This window comes from Acinonyx jubatus, chromosome C1 (assembly GCF_027475565.1).
Source record: "Acinonyx jubatus isolate Ajub_Pintada_27869175 chromosome C1, VMU_Ajub_asm_v1.0, whole genome shotgun sequence".
NCBI lineage: Eukaryota > Metazoa > Chordata > Mammalia > Carnivora > Felidae > Acinonyx > Acinonyx jubatus.
Genome location: NC_069381.1, coordinates 209,829,312 through 209,846,586, shown reverse-complemented (window position 1 = coordinate 209,846,586; position 17,275 = coordinate 209,829,312). Strand labels below are relative to the sequence as shown.

Genomic DNA, 17,275 nt, shown 5'->3' with positions numbered 1-17,275 from the left:
GGCCGTACCAGGCAACTTTCAGCAGTGTGCGGGCTATGATTTCACACGAACAGAGAGGTTTTCAGCGCAGGATACTAAAACATACTAAAAAGCTACTATAGTAAAAAACACAATGCATTAGTAGCTTAAGAATAGCCAGATCAATGGAAAAAATTAAAATCCCATTACATGATAAAGGTAGCCATTCAAATTAGTGAGGAAAGAAGTAAATAGTTCTGGCTCAAATGGTTATCTTTTTTTCTGGTGGGGGGGATAAATTTCTTTCTTAAATCATCTATCAAAATAAATTCCTTGTGGATTAAAGATTTAAAAGTAAAATTAAAACAAAACAAAACAAAACAACCAACAGAAAAAAATTAATGTGAATATTCCAGCTCCTTTAGTGGGAAAAGCTCCTTTATTAACACTTTGAAAAGGCAGGATGAACGAAGGGAAAAACTGATAAAATGATTTGACGATATAAACATGTCAATTTTACTAACTTAAGAAACACTAATTTAAAAACCAAAAAGCAAACTAAGGAAAACATTTACCAAAGATGAATTCTGAATGGCCTGTGTCTTAACAGGGATGCCCACAGCTGTAGTCCTGATTTCCCCCAAACCTGTTCTACCCCAGGCCTTCCCCATCGTGGCCGGAGGCACCACTGCCCTCCCACAGCTTAGGCCAAAAACCTGGAGTCATGCTTGACCCCCAAACCCCCGCCCAGGTCCAATCCAGCACAAAACACTATCGGCTCTATCTCATAACACACCCAGAGGGGCACCTCTCTGGCTCTGGCTGCCATCACCACCACCACCACCAGGTCTCCCCTAGTGACCGCAAGCCCCTCCTGCCGGTCTCCCTGGTTCCTCCAGGCCTCCGAGGACCGTTGTAAAACAAAGGCAGGTAATCCTTCCACAGCATGCCAGACCACGCCACCCCCCTATTCCGCTCCCCAGTTTACTCATAGTAGAGCCACATCCTAACGATGGTCCTCGGGGCCCTGACCTGCTGGGTGCCGCTCCCTGTCCTTCACTGGGAGAGGCACACGAGAGGCACACTTCTGCTTTTGGTCCTTTGCATCCTCTTCCTTTGGCCTAGAATTCTGGGAGAATCCCAGAGGGCTGCGAAACGAATTCCCTTACCTCTTCCAGTGCAGCTCCCCCTGCCTGCCTAGTTAAAATTGTCCCCTGTCCATAGACATACGTACTCTGATCCCCTCCGCCCCGTTCCTTTTTTTCCTCACAACGCTTGTCATTTTCTAACACACGACGATGTCATTTATTATCTACTGCTTATATTTACTACTTATTATTCTCGCCCCTACTGGAACGTATGCTCCCTGAGGTCAGGGATCTTTGTTTTGTTGTCTGATGTATCCCACAGGCCTAGAACGGGGAAGGCCTGGCACATAGTAAGCTTGCAATAAATCTGCATTCAATGAATGAGAGAAGCATATAAAAAACGTTCACTGTCATGTGGAAACAATGTGAGGTACATTTCAATCCTGAGACACTACTTCTCAAGGACAAATTTACAAATACAAATACAAATGTTGCAACAAATACAGGTGTCCTTTTAATACACAAAGACAGGACTGGCAAGGATATAAAGATAAGGACTCCCAGTGGAACCAGACCAGCAAAACCTTCCTGGAGCACCTTAGCACAGATTGCAACCTCGAAAATCAACTTTAAAAAAATATAACAGGGGCATCTGGCTGGCTCAGTCAGTGGAGCATATGACTCTTGATCCTGGAGTTGTGAGTTTCAGCCCATGTTGGGTGTAGAGATTACTTAAAATGAAATCTTAAAAAATAAATAAATAAATAAAATTTAAAAATATAAAACATAGCAGAGGCTCACCTCCTCCCACTATGTTTATAATTTATGAAAGTGAAAAGCTGGAAACAACCTCGATGTCCAACCTGGACATTAATACGAAGCGCAGCACTGCTACACGATGGACTTGAGCCGCTAACGGTGAGGCTTGTCGAACACCTCATGTCTTCAAGAATGCACGATGCGGTATTAAGGAAAATAGAAAACTTTGCCTGAACCAGAGTCCGTCTAGTGCAGCCAAGCACTGCGACAAATGTGGAATGTTAACAAGTGTTGTTACTAAGTGACACGATTGCAGGTAATTTTAATCGTATTTTTGCACAGTTCTCTGTTTTTAAAATTTTCTATAATACATATTATTTTATAGTCATATTTCTAAGTCACTAAAAAATTTTTATTTTATTTTTTAAGTAATGTCTACACTGAACCTGGGGCTTAAACTCATGACCCTGAGATCAAGAGTCACATGCTCTACCAACTGAGCCAGCCAGGTGTCCTTTTAATACACGACCTTACACCGGCAATAAAATTATACAGAACCTAACATACACACAAGAGCACAAAACTGGAGAAATCAGAATAAGATCAATAGACTGGATCAATGTCAATGTTCTGGTTGTGGTACTGCAACCTAGTTATGCAAAATGTTACTCTTGGGGGAAACTGGGCAAAGCGTGCCAAGCCTCTCTGCATTATTTCTTAAAATTGCATGTGCTAATTATTCCACTTTTATTTTTTTTTTAATTTTTTTTAATGTTTATTTATTTTTGAGACAGGGAGAGACAGCATGAATGGGGGAGGGTCAGAGAGAGAGGGAGACACAGAATCCGAAACAGGCTCCAGGCTCTGAGCTGTCAGCACAGAGCCCGACGTGGGGCTCGAAGTCACGGACCGCGAGATCATGACCTGAGCAGAAGTCGGACGCTTAACCGACTGAGCCACCCAGGTGCCCCAAATTATTCCACTTTTAAAGAAAATGTACATTTCTACAAAGGGATTTTATTACACTTCTAATTTTTTAGTAAGTGAAACACTAGAGTCATTCCTATTAAAGTCAGGAATAAGACAAGGAGGCCCATTATTCGATAATGTCCCGTAGTCAACAATGCCACTATGCGAAGGAAAAAAAGTCATTACAAATAATGAAAACATAATATAAAACAAAACAATCAGTATCTGAAGATGATATGACTGCCAGTCTAGAATACAGAGGTATCAATCAACAGAATCTATCAGATTAATAGAGTTCAGAAAGGTGGCTAGATATAAAATCAATATGTGAAAATCTGTAACTTTCTTTTATAGCAGCAGTATATTTCCCCCTCGTTTTTATGCCACTCCGTATTATTTTTTTCTGTTGCCAGACAATTTACCGTTTGCCAACGTGAAGAGTAAGGTAGAGAAATAAAGATGTCAGGAAAGACGGACAAAATACTATGGGCAGCACAATCATGGGCATGGAACGTTGGCGTGGTCTCCTTTGTACGTCTGGCTTTGTGAAGCACGGGGGCAGGTGTCACTGGCCGGAAGAGGCCAGGAATCCCATTAACACAGCCCAGGCCCTCAACACTGCTTTAGCTCCAAACAGACACGCAAGCAGGTGCGGATCTTCCTTACCATCTTGCCACTGACCGTGGCCTCCAGGGAATCCACCAGCTCTGCCGTGACCCCGATGAGATTGTGGTAGTCTGCCTGGATCTTATTGTACCGCTTCAGGTACGTCATTGACCTACGCTCGGCTTCTATCAGCTGCTGGTGGAGCTGCTGCGACATTTCTAGGAAGACGATTTACATTAAAGCAAAACAAACCAAAACAACAGTAAAAACAAAACAAAAAAAACCCACAAAATAAAAAATATACTCTTCTCAAGGCAGTATTGTGCCTGCTTTCAGAATGTTCTGCAGTCACAATGAACTTGATATTATTCGTGTTTAACACTTTCCTTCTGGGGCACTTGGGTGGCTCCATCAGTTGGGTATCTGACTTCGACCCAGGTCATGATCTCACGGCTGTGAGTTCGAGCCCCACATCGGGCTCTGTGCTGGCAGCTCAGAGCCTGGAGCCTGCTTCGGATTCTGTGTCTCCCTCTCTCTCTGCCCCTCTCCTGCTCACTCTCTGTCTCTCTCTCCTTCAAAAATAAATAAATATTAAAAAAAACACAACACTTTACTTCTATTTCCTGACACATTTAATTACAAAGTGCTTTGTGACCACTGATTTTCAATTTCTGGTCTCTGGTAGTTCAACTGAATCGTCACTGGTTTTCCTCACACAATCTATTTCCTTGACTGAGCCCCATGCAATTTCTTGTAGTTGCTCTCTCTGTGTAAAAGACACAAACTCAGTATTTCTTCCAGCTCACACACTGGGTGAAGCAAACCTACAGCTTTTCCTCTGTGTTTGCCCCGTGAGGTTGTCTGGAGGTAATCTGTATCTGCAGGCCAGCTCTTCATTTTCGGTAAAGGTTAGGCTACTTGCCTAATGCTGAGGAAGCTAGAATCCAGAATTAGGCAAGATTCAAGGTGCTCGGTCTGCCAGCTTGATAAAGCACAAACCACCCCACTGGGCCCTAGAGCAGGCAGCCTTGGAAGGTTCCAGGGTTCTCTTCTGGGACTCTGCACCAGGGACAGCACTTGAAGGCCAAGCCACCCTGGACACAGCCAGAATAGCAAATCTTATCCAGTGTCAGCACTCCTTTGGCCCATCTTCCTTTTCCCTCTCCCAGAAGGCTAAGTTTGGATGGAAGGAAATGATGATGCCCCCAAACCCAAGTTAACTACTCTTGTCCTAATTGGGCACTGTCATCATTTTAGAACACATTTCATCCATGCACTGAGAGATTTGAAAACCCTAAAGACCTGGGCTCAAGTGGCTACTCTACCACTTTCTGCTGGATAATCTTGTGCAAGACGCTTAACTTCTCTCATCTCATTTCTTAACCTATAAAACGGGGATGATGATAATGACCCTGAAGAGTTATTGTGAGGATTGTACAGCATAGGGGAAACAATCAATAATACTGTGATAACATTATATGGTGACAGATGGGGACTACACTTATCCTGACGAGCACTGAGTAATGTACAGAACTGTCGAATCACTACTGAAACTAATACAACACTGTATTTCAACTATACTTCAACTTAAGAAAAAAGCATACATACAAAAAACAAGTTAGTATGAGAATTAAACAAACAGATATACTCAAAGTGCCTAGCACAATTCTGGCCCACAAGAGGCAATCAATAAGTAATAGCTATTATGGAAAGGGGTCAAAGATTTCCTAAATATGTTTCCATACAAGTAGACAACTTGAAAAAACCAGGGGTTAAACCCTAAAGCCGCAGTATGCAAAATTTGAAACATGTCAGAATCATCCAAAAGTAAAGATAATCAAGCCTCACCTTCAGAGACTGATTTTATGGATACGGGGTGGGGATTGAGAAACTATATTGTCAACAAACTCTCCAAATGGCTCTGATGCATATCACAAGTTTGAGCCCCACTGTCCTAAATTATCTATTCCTCTTAATTTGTGTTCTAAATAGCTATGAGGATCACGCGTGAACTGTATCTCAATTACAATTATGTGTAGAAGTCAAATATTTTAACTATTAAAACCTCAAATATCACATAAAAATGAACTAATATTACTACTATTATTTAGCATCCTTCAAATCTCAGTATTAAAAGATAACTTTAAAAAGTTCTCAGGCCATGGGGTGCCTAGGTGGCTCAGTTGGTTAAGCATCTGACTTTGGCTCAGGTCATGATCTCATGGTTCATGAGTTCAAGGCCCGCACTGGGTGAGCTTGAACCCCACTTCGGGGGGCACTCCGTGCTGACAGTATGGAGCCTGTGTGGGATTCTCTGTCTCCTTCTCACTCTGCCCCTTACTCAATCATGGCCCCCCCACCCCGTCTGCTCTCTCAAAAAAAAAAAAAAGTCATCTGGCATGAGTTTACATCTAGCACTTGAAACTTTGGAAAACATCTATGGAAATCATTTGTCAAGTTTTTTCTTAAATGTTATTAGGGAGAAGGAAGGAGTCACTACCATCTTCCTATGCTAAATAGTATTAAGGCTTTTTCATACGTACAAAATTCCAAATTACATAAACCGGAACATCCAACTATAAAAATTCTACAGGATAGTCATAATTCTACTTCATGGCAATGACTATTAGAGTACCTGTGCAATCTTTCTTAACATGTACCAAGTAGCAGATGATGAAGTACCAAAACCCATTAACCGGGGCAAATAACCTCACAAATCATCAATGTAAAAGTCCCCAAACTGGGGCACCTGGGTGGTGCAGTCAGCTGGGCATCCAACTTCTGATTTTGGCTTGGGTTGTGATCCCAGGGTCGTGGGATCGAGCCCCACGTCAGGCTCGGCACTAAGCACGGAGCCTGCTTAAAATTCTGTCTCTCCCCCTTCTGCCTCCTCCCACTCTCCCCTGCTGTGCTCTCGAAAGAAAGAAAGAAAGAGAAAAAAGAAAGAAAGAGAAAGAAAGAAAAAAAGTATCCAAAGTTGTCCCCTCAAAAGAGGACTGCACAAAGGAATTCTCCTCAGAAAGTCACTGTGCAATTAACTAAACGTAAGGGACTACTTGTGGCACTTTTGCCTTAGGAACTCAGAATTGGAATTTATGACAGTGTCAAAATATGGCACACCTGAGGAAAAATACCTAACTGCCAGCAGCCACAGAAAGGAGAGAAGTGGGCAGTTGGGCTGAAATATCTGTGACCAGTTCAAATACACCATTGGACAGAACAGCCTGTGGTACAGAGATGTCACCCAGAGGACACCTTAACTGGCTACAAACAGGACCTGGCCATTACTGTTAAGCGATTCGGCTCCAGCTCCAAGATCTCAACTTTATGTCTGAGGGTAAAAAGAACTTTCACTCTTTTTTCCTTCTCAAAAGTTTCATGAGACAAGGACCACTAAGCCAAGATCCCTTGCCGTGCAAGAGCTCAACTTTGAGTGGAGAGGTGTTACTAGAAATCCCAGCTTATATTAATGAAACTGTCTGAGTTATTTCATATTTCACAACTACTTACATAATTTGTACAAAAGTCCAAAGAAGTACTTCCCTAGTTTTAAACAAAGAGATATATACAATTAAAAGAATGTCAGTTAAGGTCAAAGAAAGTTTTCTGGTAATTCCAGCATCCGATGAAACACTAACAAAAGTGATAGAGTTCTCCCTCCATGGCCAAGCCATCAAGTTGTCTCTCAACACTTCTACTTTAAATACGTTGCCTTTTTTTTTTTTTTTTAAAGAGTGGATGAGATTTAACTTTAGAGACCCCTTTGTTGCTCAAGACAAAATGATATATTTTAAATACATGGAACTATTTTTCTAACATCTAAAAATCTGAAATCAATCACTCTAACTTTATAATATGACATACTCTTTCTTCTTTGTATTCAGATATAAATCAGCTTTGCTATTTTGCTAATCCACGAGTACTGTGAATATAGATCATCATTTTAAAAATACCATTTAGGGCTCTAAACTCTAGAAAAACAGTCAGTTGCTCATTTTCTGAAGAGGTCAGATCAATGGATGGCAGAAATGCTAAAAGATACCATTTCTATACCTTTTTATTATTTTTTTATTTTATTTATTTATTTATTTATTTATTTATTTATTTATTGAGAGAGAGCGCATGCGAGCAGGGGAAGGGCAGAGAGAGAGGGAAAGAGAATCCCAAGCAGGCTCTGTGCCATCAGCATAGAGCCCACCGAGGGACTCAAACCCATGGACCTGGTGATCACGACCTGAGCTGAAACCAGGAGTCAGATGCTTAACTGACTGAGCCACCCAGGCACCCCTCTGTATCTTTTTTGGATGGCTAGGTAAAATAGTAAGACAATATGCTGTATTTCCAACCTGAGTTTTTATTCTAAGTACCATTTTAAAATGTAATTCCTTTTGAGAGAATTTTCTACTCCAAGCACTCTTCTTGCCTTCTTCAAAAGCTTGTGGAAATCTTACTCATGAAACCTTCCTCTCAAGATACGCAGAATAATGATATTAGCCAACCATTCAATGTAAAAAACAACACCTAAGTCTAGAATTCAAATAAACTGGGAGCATGCCTGCGCCTTGTGGTCACTGCAGCAGTAACTGTGGGAGGAGGGGACAAACTGGTGACAAGGGGCTGTCACGACATGGGGCCTGGGTCTGAGCCCCTGGTACCAGTGCCCTGTGGAGCTCACCTCTGATCTCCATGGCAATACTGCATCATGGGGCTTATTCAGCCACGGACACACGCTGCGCCTGCCAGGCTCAATTCCACCGACATTCTGCTTGGCTAGCCTCAGAAAACTCAATTAAAATCAAACCTAAAGAGGGCTCACACACCCTGGTCTCCTTGCTGAAATCCGAAGGGAAGATCTGTAGAAAAACACAGGCTCTTCCCTTTACACTCCCCCTCCCTCCCAGGTTTATTTTATCCATAAAACTGGGCCACTTCTGAAAGACAGGACTGGTTCCTGGCAGAAAGTTGTCCTCAAAAGCTTCGGGGTACGTTGGGGTGACAAGGGCTGGCTGAGACTCAGGAATGAGGGAGGTTTCCCACCACTTTCCCTCCACCAGTGCCTAGGGGTCCAAAGACCGAGTCTGAACGAGGATTACTGGAGAACTAGGGCGATTTTCTGAAACTCAAAGGATGCCGGTGGGGTAGTGGTTTTAAAATATGATGGCCACATCTTTGACACTCCTTCCCATCAAGAGGTGGAACGTCATTCTCCTTCCTTTGAATGTGAGTTGGCTTTAGGAATTTGCTTCTGATGAAGAGACTGCAGCAGAAATGACACAGAGTTCCTCGAGAGGTTGGTTTAGAAAAGGTGACACAGCTTCTACGGGCTCTCTCTGGGGACATTCATCCTGGGAACCCAGCCACCATGCCACCAGAAAGCCCAGGTCACAGAGGTGTTCCAGTCGGGCACCTCAGCACTGGCCACCAGGTGCACATGGGTGAGGAAGCCTTGAGGATGGCTCCCCTGAACCCATGAGACAGCCAGGGAGAAATGCCTAAGCACACGGTTCCAGGCCAGGCAAGGTGATGCTGATAATAAGGGGACATTGTTGTTTTATGCCACTAAGCCTGAGATGGTTTGCTAGGTCGAAACAGAAACAGAAACAGGGGGGGCAAGGGTACATTTCCAGGAGTTGCAGGGCGGGGCCCAATGCCCGGCACAATTTAAGAATTCCCACTGTTCTGGGGCACCTGCCTGAGTGGCTCAGTCGGTTGAGTGTCTGACTCTCTGTTTCAGCTCAGGTCATGACCTCACAGCTCATGGGATCGAGTCCAATGTCGGGCTCCATGTGGACCCTGCTTGGGATTCTCTCTCTCTCAGCCCTTCTCCTGCTCCCTCTCTCAAAATAAATAAACATTAAAAAAAAAAAAAAGAATACCCACTGTTCTGAACATGAGAAAACTGGCCTGGGAACCATACTAACTCTTCAGGGAGCAGGCCTGAGGACCTGAAGAGAGCTGCTGGAACTCAGACTCGGGCACAACTTTACTGGGGACAGAGCAGCCTCAGCGAGCTCCAAGGCCACAGCCTGGTGACCCTTAGAGGATTCCATGTTGACCCGATGAGGCCACATCTGTGGCCCAGCTCTTCTGTGCTCAGGCATAGACTGATGCTTCCCAGTGAAGGATCGTGGGGCTTGTCCCTCTGAGCTACCGGGGGGGGGTGGGGGGGGGGTGGGAGGAGTGGGAGGGGGCAGCTGGCAGGACCATTCACCTGAGCAGGACTGCTGGGTGGGGGAGATGCAAGGCTGTACAAGGCAAAAGGAAGCACTCAGACTTTCCTCATCTGAAGCTGAACCCGCCTTCCTTGTGTTGGAAAGCAAAGAGATAAATAATTTACTAACCCTACACCCCACCCCACCCCCAGCTTTTTTTGTTTTACAAAACTTTAAAAAAGACCGTGGAAAAACAAAGACAGGAAGTTCTGAGATCCTCTCTAACATTGCCCTGCTGTGAGAAGGGCAAATGTGCTGTTTCCTGTGGTAACACTCCACCTGCTGGGGACTGAGGACTATGCCACCAAAACTCACAAAGGCATGAAACACATCATCATCCACCCTTCCCAATGTTAATTTAAGCACTTTTTGTAACGTACGATCAAAGACAAAACTTAGGCAAAGCACCACAATTGTGGCCACTGACTTCATATTAACTGAATTTTTCTTGCCTTACTGAAAAATGGGATAGTTCTAGCAAAAAAAAAAAAAAAGACTAATAATGGAAAATCATCTTTTTATGCTAAAACCTTAAGCCTGGAATTCCTAAACTGAATGCAAAAAAATGGAAATGCTTCTAAGATGGGTGTTCCATTGCTACGTAAATAAGACCCCACTAGACTAGTTCCAGGTAAAAGTGGAAGTTCCTAAAATGATACTTCTGGCACCCATGCTGCACTGGGTCTCTGGCTGGGCTGCAGCCCCATTCCTTCGGGATATTGCTTGGGTTCTCTTCTCTTCATCTCTCTGGGTCTTAGTCACCTGATACACAAGACGTAGCTAAGGCCAGCCGTCCTGCAAAGTGGGCCTCAAGGAATCACAAACTTGATCACAAAATACTTCCTAGATATTTAGACTTTCATCTTTTAAATTAAAAAATAATGTAGACTTTTAAAGCCCATGTTTGCCAAATGCACAAATTCTCACCATCTCTGTCCCTAGCCTACTGCTCAAAACTTGAGTTGGCCAAGTTGTTCTTTAAAAAATGTTAATCTAGGGGCGCCTGGGTGGCTCAGTCGGTTGAGCGTCCGACTTTGGCTCAGGTCATGATCTTGCAGCCTGTGAGTTCGAGCCCTGTGTTGGGCTCTGTGCTGACAGCTCAGAGCCTGGAGCCTGCTTCGGATTCTGTGTCTCCCTCTCTCTGCCCCTGCCCAGCTCATGCTGTCTCTGCCTTTCTCTTAAAAATAAACATTAAAAATGTTAATATTAAAAAAATGTTAATCTACATGATTTACCTTTGTTACTCTGTCCATTTTCCTTCTGGGATGAGAAAGAAGTTGAGGAAAACAAGCAATGAAGATAAAGTACTCACGGTATTTCACGTTGCGTGGCCAAGCTGAGAAAGCCTTAGCAAGGTGAAAAGCAATTCTCAGGAGAGTAAAGGCCGTTTCCTAATGTTGCTATATATATAGCTGAGACAGGTACTAACTTCTCAGTACTTGGAGGCTCACTCTCAAGTGAATCACCTTTTTCCAGCTCAATTACTGCTGCATGCATGCAAGTCTTACCCTATTCGGTAGCCCCCTAAGTGGCCTCCTGACCCCCTTCAAAAGACGTTCCCCACTGCTACTGACCATTCTACTAAAAAGGAAACTGAACTCGTACCCTTCAACTCTGCCCCTTCATTCTAAAGCTTTACCCTAAGGACACTGAGACTGGGAAGACAGCCACAGAGCATAGTAGCTGAGATCACAGATTCTGAAGCCAGACTGCCTGAGTTCAAATCTCAGCTCACACACACCCGGCCACATGACTGAGGGCAAAGTATTTGTTTGGTTTGGGTTTTCTTAATTTTTTTGGTAACAGCTTCACTGAGACATAATCCATGTATAACTCACTCATTTCAAGTATATATTTCAATGGTTTTCAGTCTATTCATAGAGTTGTGCGACCATCAACGCAATCAATTCTAGAAAATTCTCATCACCCCCCAAAAGAAACCCTGTACCCATGAGGAGTCATCCCCAGTTTACCTACCCTCCCTGGCCCCAGGCAACCGCTCATCTGCTGTCTCTATTGCTTTGCCCTTTCTGGACCCTTCATACAGATAGAATCATATAACATGCAACCTGTCATGTGTGGCTTCGCTCATTCAGCAGAATGTTTTCGAGGTCTGTCCACGTTGCAGCACGTCAGTACTTCATTCTGTTACAAGCCTGAATACTATCCATTCATCTTATTTATCCATTCTTCCCTTGATGGACACTTGGGTTGTCTTCACTTCTTGGCTGTTCTGAATAACGCTGCTGTGAACATTAGTATACAAGGTGCCGTGTAGACATGTTTTCAGCTCCCTGGGGTACACAGCTAGGAGTGGAATTGCTGGGTCATATAGTAACTCTGTGTTTAAACTTTTGAGGAAACAACCTGTTTTCGAAGGATATTTAATGAAATGCGGAAATGCTCTCTTCGTTTGATAAAAATATTTAAGAATACACACGTGACAGGTATGTATGCTTAAACATTACGTACTTCTGGGTATATGTATGTATACAAATGCATTTCTGTGCTTTCCAAATTTTCTATAAAAATTATGGTCAATTTTATAATCAGGAATACAAGGATTGATTTTTTTTTTTTTTAATGTGAGTATGAGCATGGTATCCTCCTGCTTAAAATGCTTCAAAGGCTCCTCATTACTTACAAGACCTCATGCAAATCTCTGTGCCGGCCCTGCCTAGTGTCTTTCTCCCTCCCGTTCCAGCAATACTGAATTCTGTGTCGTTTCCTAAATATACTCTCAGTCCTTTTGCACGTGCTGTTCCCTCTACCTGGAATTCCCTTTATGTGCCTTGACACACTCTCCCATTAATGCTTCACACAACTCATAAATATGAAAGCAACAGTATCAATTATCCCTATTCATGAGGCAACCTAAGCCAGTGCGCTACTCCAGGGCCCTGGGTGGGGGGTGGGGGGGGTCTCCATCTGCTTCAAAAGGATACGTATAATGTTAAAAGCTTTGGCGTGTTACTGGCTTTAAAAATTAAGGCCAGAAACTTTTCCAACTTCAACTTTAATTCTGGAGTCCAAGAATCCTGAAGAAAAAAAAACACACACAAAGAAAAATAATAAAGTACTACATCATTAAATGCCAACAGTGTTGTCAAATTGTGTGTGGCCTTTGGTTTAAATAACCCTACCCAACACAGTTACTGAAATCAAAAGCAGATGCCTTGGCTGTTGTGTGATGCTGCGAAAAATAGGTTTTAGGACATCTGACCAATTCTTTATAAAAGATTCAAATACCCACAGCAGGAAGAAAGAACAGAGTTCTTTCATAAACAAGGAAAAAAGAACCCTGTACATGATTTGAATATTTCATGTGATTTAAACACAGGCATGACAAATAACCTTATTAGGTTGAATGCCAAGAAGAATTCAGTATAGTTTAAGTGTATAAGGCGCTGGCAGGCACACCCAGTTATCACTAAGTTACTAAAAGTTTCCCAAAGAAAAAGACTCATTTCCATAAATTTCATCTAGATAAGAAAAAAAAAGGACAGAAGCTGTTATCTGCCTTAAATACCGCATCACGTCAAGAATTATGATATACTTTTAGTTTGACTTGTCCCTTAATTATTTATCTCAAATAATGCTCACTGAAAAGGAAAGGACTTAAGTAGTAAAAGTGTGACAAGCAATTATCTTTCTCAGGACAATTTTCCTTACAACCTTTATGCAAGAATACCTACCACCCAAACCAAGAAGCTCCACAAAAAAGAAGCAATATCTTTAAAACTTCGTATTTACTTACCTCTTAGGTCCTGCCCCACCCCCAGCTCATCGTCCTTGTCCACACCTCCCACCCCACCCATTCTACCCAGGACATCATCTGGCTTTTTGAAAAAATACTGTCTTATATTTTAAAAAGATTGTGTAGGGGCACCTGGGTGGCTCAGTAGGTTGAGCATCCGACTTCGGCTCAGGTCATAATCACAGTTCTTGAGTTCAAGCCCCGAATCAGGCTTTGTGCTGACAGCACGGAGCGTGGAGCCCACTTCGAGTTCTGTGTCTCCCTCTCTCTCTGTCCCTCCCCTGTTACGCTCTGTCTCTCTCTCTCTCTCAAAAACAAATAAACATTAAAAATAAATAAATAAAAATTAAAAATTAAGATTGTGTAAATCCCTGACATGGCACAATCTCTTTATTTATAATGTGTGTTATGGGTTGAATTGCATCCCCTTAAAAAGATACGCTTAAGTCCCAACCTCCTCAGAATGTGAGGTCACTGACAGGGCTGCTGTAGATGTAATTAGCTAAGATGAGTTGTACTGGACTAGGGTGGTCCTTCATCCAACATAACCAGTGTCCTTACAAGAAGGAAATTTAGACACAGACACAGAGAGAAGATGGGCCTGCAAAGACTGGGGACTGGAGTATGCTGCCATGAGCCAAGGGACACCTGAAACTACTAGAAGCTACTAGAAGCCAGAAGAGGCAAGGAAGGCGCCTCCCCCCTACAGGCTTCACAGGGAGCGCGACCCTGCCAACACCTTGATTTCAGACCTCTGGCCTCCTGACCTGTGACAGGAAGTTTCTGCCATTGAAGCCCCCACTCTGTGGCCCTTTGTCACAGCAGCCGCGGGAAGCTGACAGAGCGTGCCTCAGCTCGAGGTTTCTGTGTTCAATGCACAGGAGAGAATCGCGGGAAAGGACTGCTATGTTGGTCAACATAAATCAAGACATCTTAAAAAACAAAACAAAACAAAACCTTTGGGACATGTAGACTTGCAGCTAAATTGCTCTGTTGCTGACTACTATTTTGCATAACCAACAAATCTGTATTTCCAACTTAACTACTGACCTTATGATGCTCTGCTAATGACAGGGATAAATAACATTGCGATAGAACCTCTTTGGGCAATAAATCCCTTATTTTTTTTTTCTTGACTGCTCTTATTCTTCTGTTTGAGAACAAGGACGTTTCCCAAGTCCAGTGGGCACCTGCCTCCCCAGCTCCCATGGGACGAGGGAAGCACGGGGCTGGTTCTGCTGTACCACCTGCACAAAGCCACTCACCCTCTTCGTGTCATAGTTTCTTCACTTGTAGAATGTGGACTTTACACTAGAGTGATTGTCTGACTTGTTTTTTCCCAACAGCAAAGCCATCTGATCACTCAAAATCTTGCCCAGAACCCTAATATATGAAATGAGTAAGAGTGGGGCTATTCCTGGGGGGCAGGGGGCAGAGCTCAATGCTGGACTCTCCCTGCTTACCCGCTGCCTTCTCCCCCCTCGCAGGGCGCACAAGAATTCCTTCCATTTCTTTCGGTCTTCACTAATTAAGCTTAACTTGGCTCTTGCTATATAAGCACCCAAAAGTTTTTCTGGAAGTAATCATTAGAGGAATACCCAAGTATTTCTGCATGGAGATGCTCACTGACAAACTGAGTTTGCTGAAAAGAGCTCACTACAATCGCTACAAAGGAATTTCCTTTTCTGGCAGCTCAGCAGAAATGATAACCTGAAAAAGCAATGAAAACAACTAAAAAAGTTGGATAAATAAACCATCTTATAAAATGCATCCCTAAGTGGCATGAAAGGAAAGGCAGAGGCTAAAAATGAGTTTTCACTGTAAGGATAACCCAGAGTCTTGAAGACCTTAAACTTCAGTTCTAAGAGCTGTCACAAGACGGAAGACAATAGGATCCAGATGCTCACAGTAAACAATCTAAAAGACCCTTGCATAAAATTGGGATCCCAGGGCACCTGGATGGCTCAGCTGGTTAAGCGTCCAACTTCAGTGCAGTTCATGATCTTACAGTTTGTGAGTTCAAGCCCCGCGTTGGGCTCTGTGCTGACAGCTCAGAGCCTGGAGCCTGCTTCGGATTCTGTGTGTGTGTCTCTCTTTCTCTGCTCCTCCCCCACTTGTGCTCTGTCTCTGTCTCTCAAAAATAAATAAATGTTAAAAAAATTTTTTTAATTGGGATCCCAAAGGGCTATGCCATCAGGAAAAATTCAAGGATGAATCAATCCACTGCCTAGAAGGGGACAGCAAGGAAGTCTACCTGTCTTGACCTTGACATTAGGTAGAAGGGAGGAAAAACTTCATGTGAAAGTTCATAACCCAAACCAGTCCCATTAAAAATTGCAGCCTAAACTGACACTGTCTGTGTGGTTCCCAAAGCCTTGAACAAAGAATTTGATTTAAAATGATTCTGGGTTGGTAATGCCCTAGATGATTGAGATGCAAACACAGATCTTCTCTGAAAGAATCAAACTGCACTCAGGCCTCAAAAAAAATCCCTACAAGTCCCACATAAAATAAACTCATTATCAAAACTCAAAATAACTGATTTTTTTTTTTTTTTAAACAAGGATGGGCACCTGGGTGGTTTGGTCGGTTAAGCACCCGACTCTTGATTTTGGCTTGGGTCATGATCTCGTGGTTCCTGAGATCAAGTCCTACATTGGGCTCCATGCTGACAGTGCAGGGCCTGCTTGGGATTCTCTCTCTCTCTCTGCCCCTCCCCTGTTCGTGCTCTCTTTCTCTCTGAGAATAAATAAACCTAAAAAAAAATTTTTTTTTTAAAAGAAATAAGACCCATGAATGAGAACCAGAAGACACAAAACACAGCAGGATCAAATCTACAAAGGCTCCTGATATTAAAATTAACAGATAAAGAATATAAAACAAATGTTTAATATGGTAAAGAAATGAGAGAGACTTGAAAATATGAGCAAAGAATAAAAGACTCTAAAAATAATTGAAATTACAAATTCAATGAAGAGATTAAGAACAGATTGGACACAGTTTGATGGGTAAATCTGGGAACGAGAAAATAGGTGTGAATAAATCACCCAGAATACAGCCCAGATAGAGATCACAAGATGGGACATATGAGATGTTAAGGGACAAGGAGGGCACAACATGTGAACGTACTTGACACTTACTGAACTGTACACTTCACGATGGCAGAGATGACAAATTTTATGTGTATTCTGTCACAATTTTTTTAATGAAGAAAAAATAGACACAGAAGACAGAATGAGCAAGTCTAATGCAGATTTCATCAGATCTGTAGATTAAATGTAGATTAATCAGATACCCAGAAGAAGATCATAAAGAGAACGGGGAAGAGGCAATGTATGAAGAGAAAACGATTTTCCAGAGTTGTTGAAAGACACAAAACATCACATCCAGGAAGCCCAACAAAGCCCAAGTAAAAATAGAAATCTATCCCCAGACACATCATAGTGAAATTACACAATCTTAACGGCCAGAGAAGCGAGACAGAGCGCCCACACAGGAGCAGCAAGTAGACTGATGGCCAACTTCCAACAGCAGCAATGGGGCGAGGAGAGGGGACAATCATACCTTCACTGTAATAAAGGAAACCAGTTGTAAACCTACCAGTCTGCACCCCATCTGAGAAAGCGACCAAGACATTTCAGACAAATGAGAACTGAAAGAGATCTTCAAGTACAGTTGATTCTAAAGGAATGTACATAAGGCAGACGAGAAAATGATTTCTGATGGAAGGTCCTTCATGCAAGACGGAACAAATGCTGGCAAATATAAGGGCAAATCTATACACACACAGATGGAATAAAATAGTAATACCTGTAACGTGTGGGGTTAAAATATATAACTCAAATACTGGACAACAAGAGCAAGTAAACTGGGAAAGGGGTGAATGAGGCTAATGCATCCCAAGGTCCTTGCAGGAAGAGGACGCA

At 42.8% G+C, this 17,275-nt stretch overlaps 1 protein-coding gene across 8 annotated transcripts in view; it reads right to left on the bottom strand.

The window, feature by feature from the left end:
- The window catches only part of ARMC9 (armadillo repeat containing 9), a 147,671-nt gene that overhangs the window by 112,832 nt on the left and 17,564 nt on the right, over window positions 1–17,275 (bottom strand). For 6 of the 8 annotated variants that reach the window (XM_027048067.2, XM_027048050.2, XM_027048059.2 and 3 more), the window contains 3 exons: window positions 12,538–12,630; window positions 10,828–10,852; window positions 3,441–3,598 (listed from right to left, as the gene is read on the bottom strand). The exons of the other annotated variants lie outside the window; for them this stretch is intronic. In XM_027048067.2, coding sequence (XP_026903868.1) covers window positions 3,441–3,598; window positions 10,828–10,852; window positions 12,538–12,630 — 276 coding nt within the window. The remainder of the gene's footprint in view (window positions 1–3,440; window positions 3,599–10,827; window positions 10,853–12,537; window positions 12,631–17,275) is intronic. 8 annotated transcript variants of the gene reach the window in all.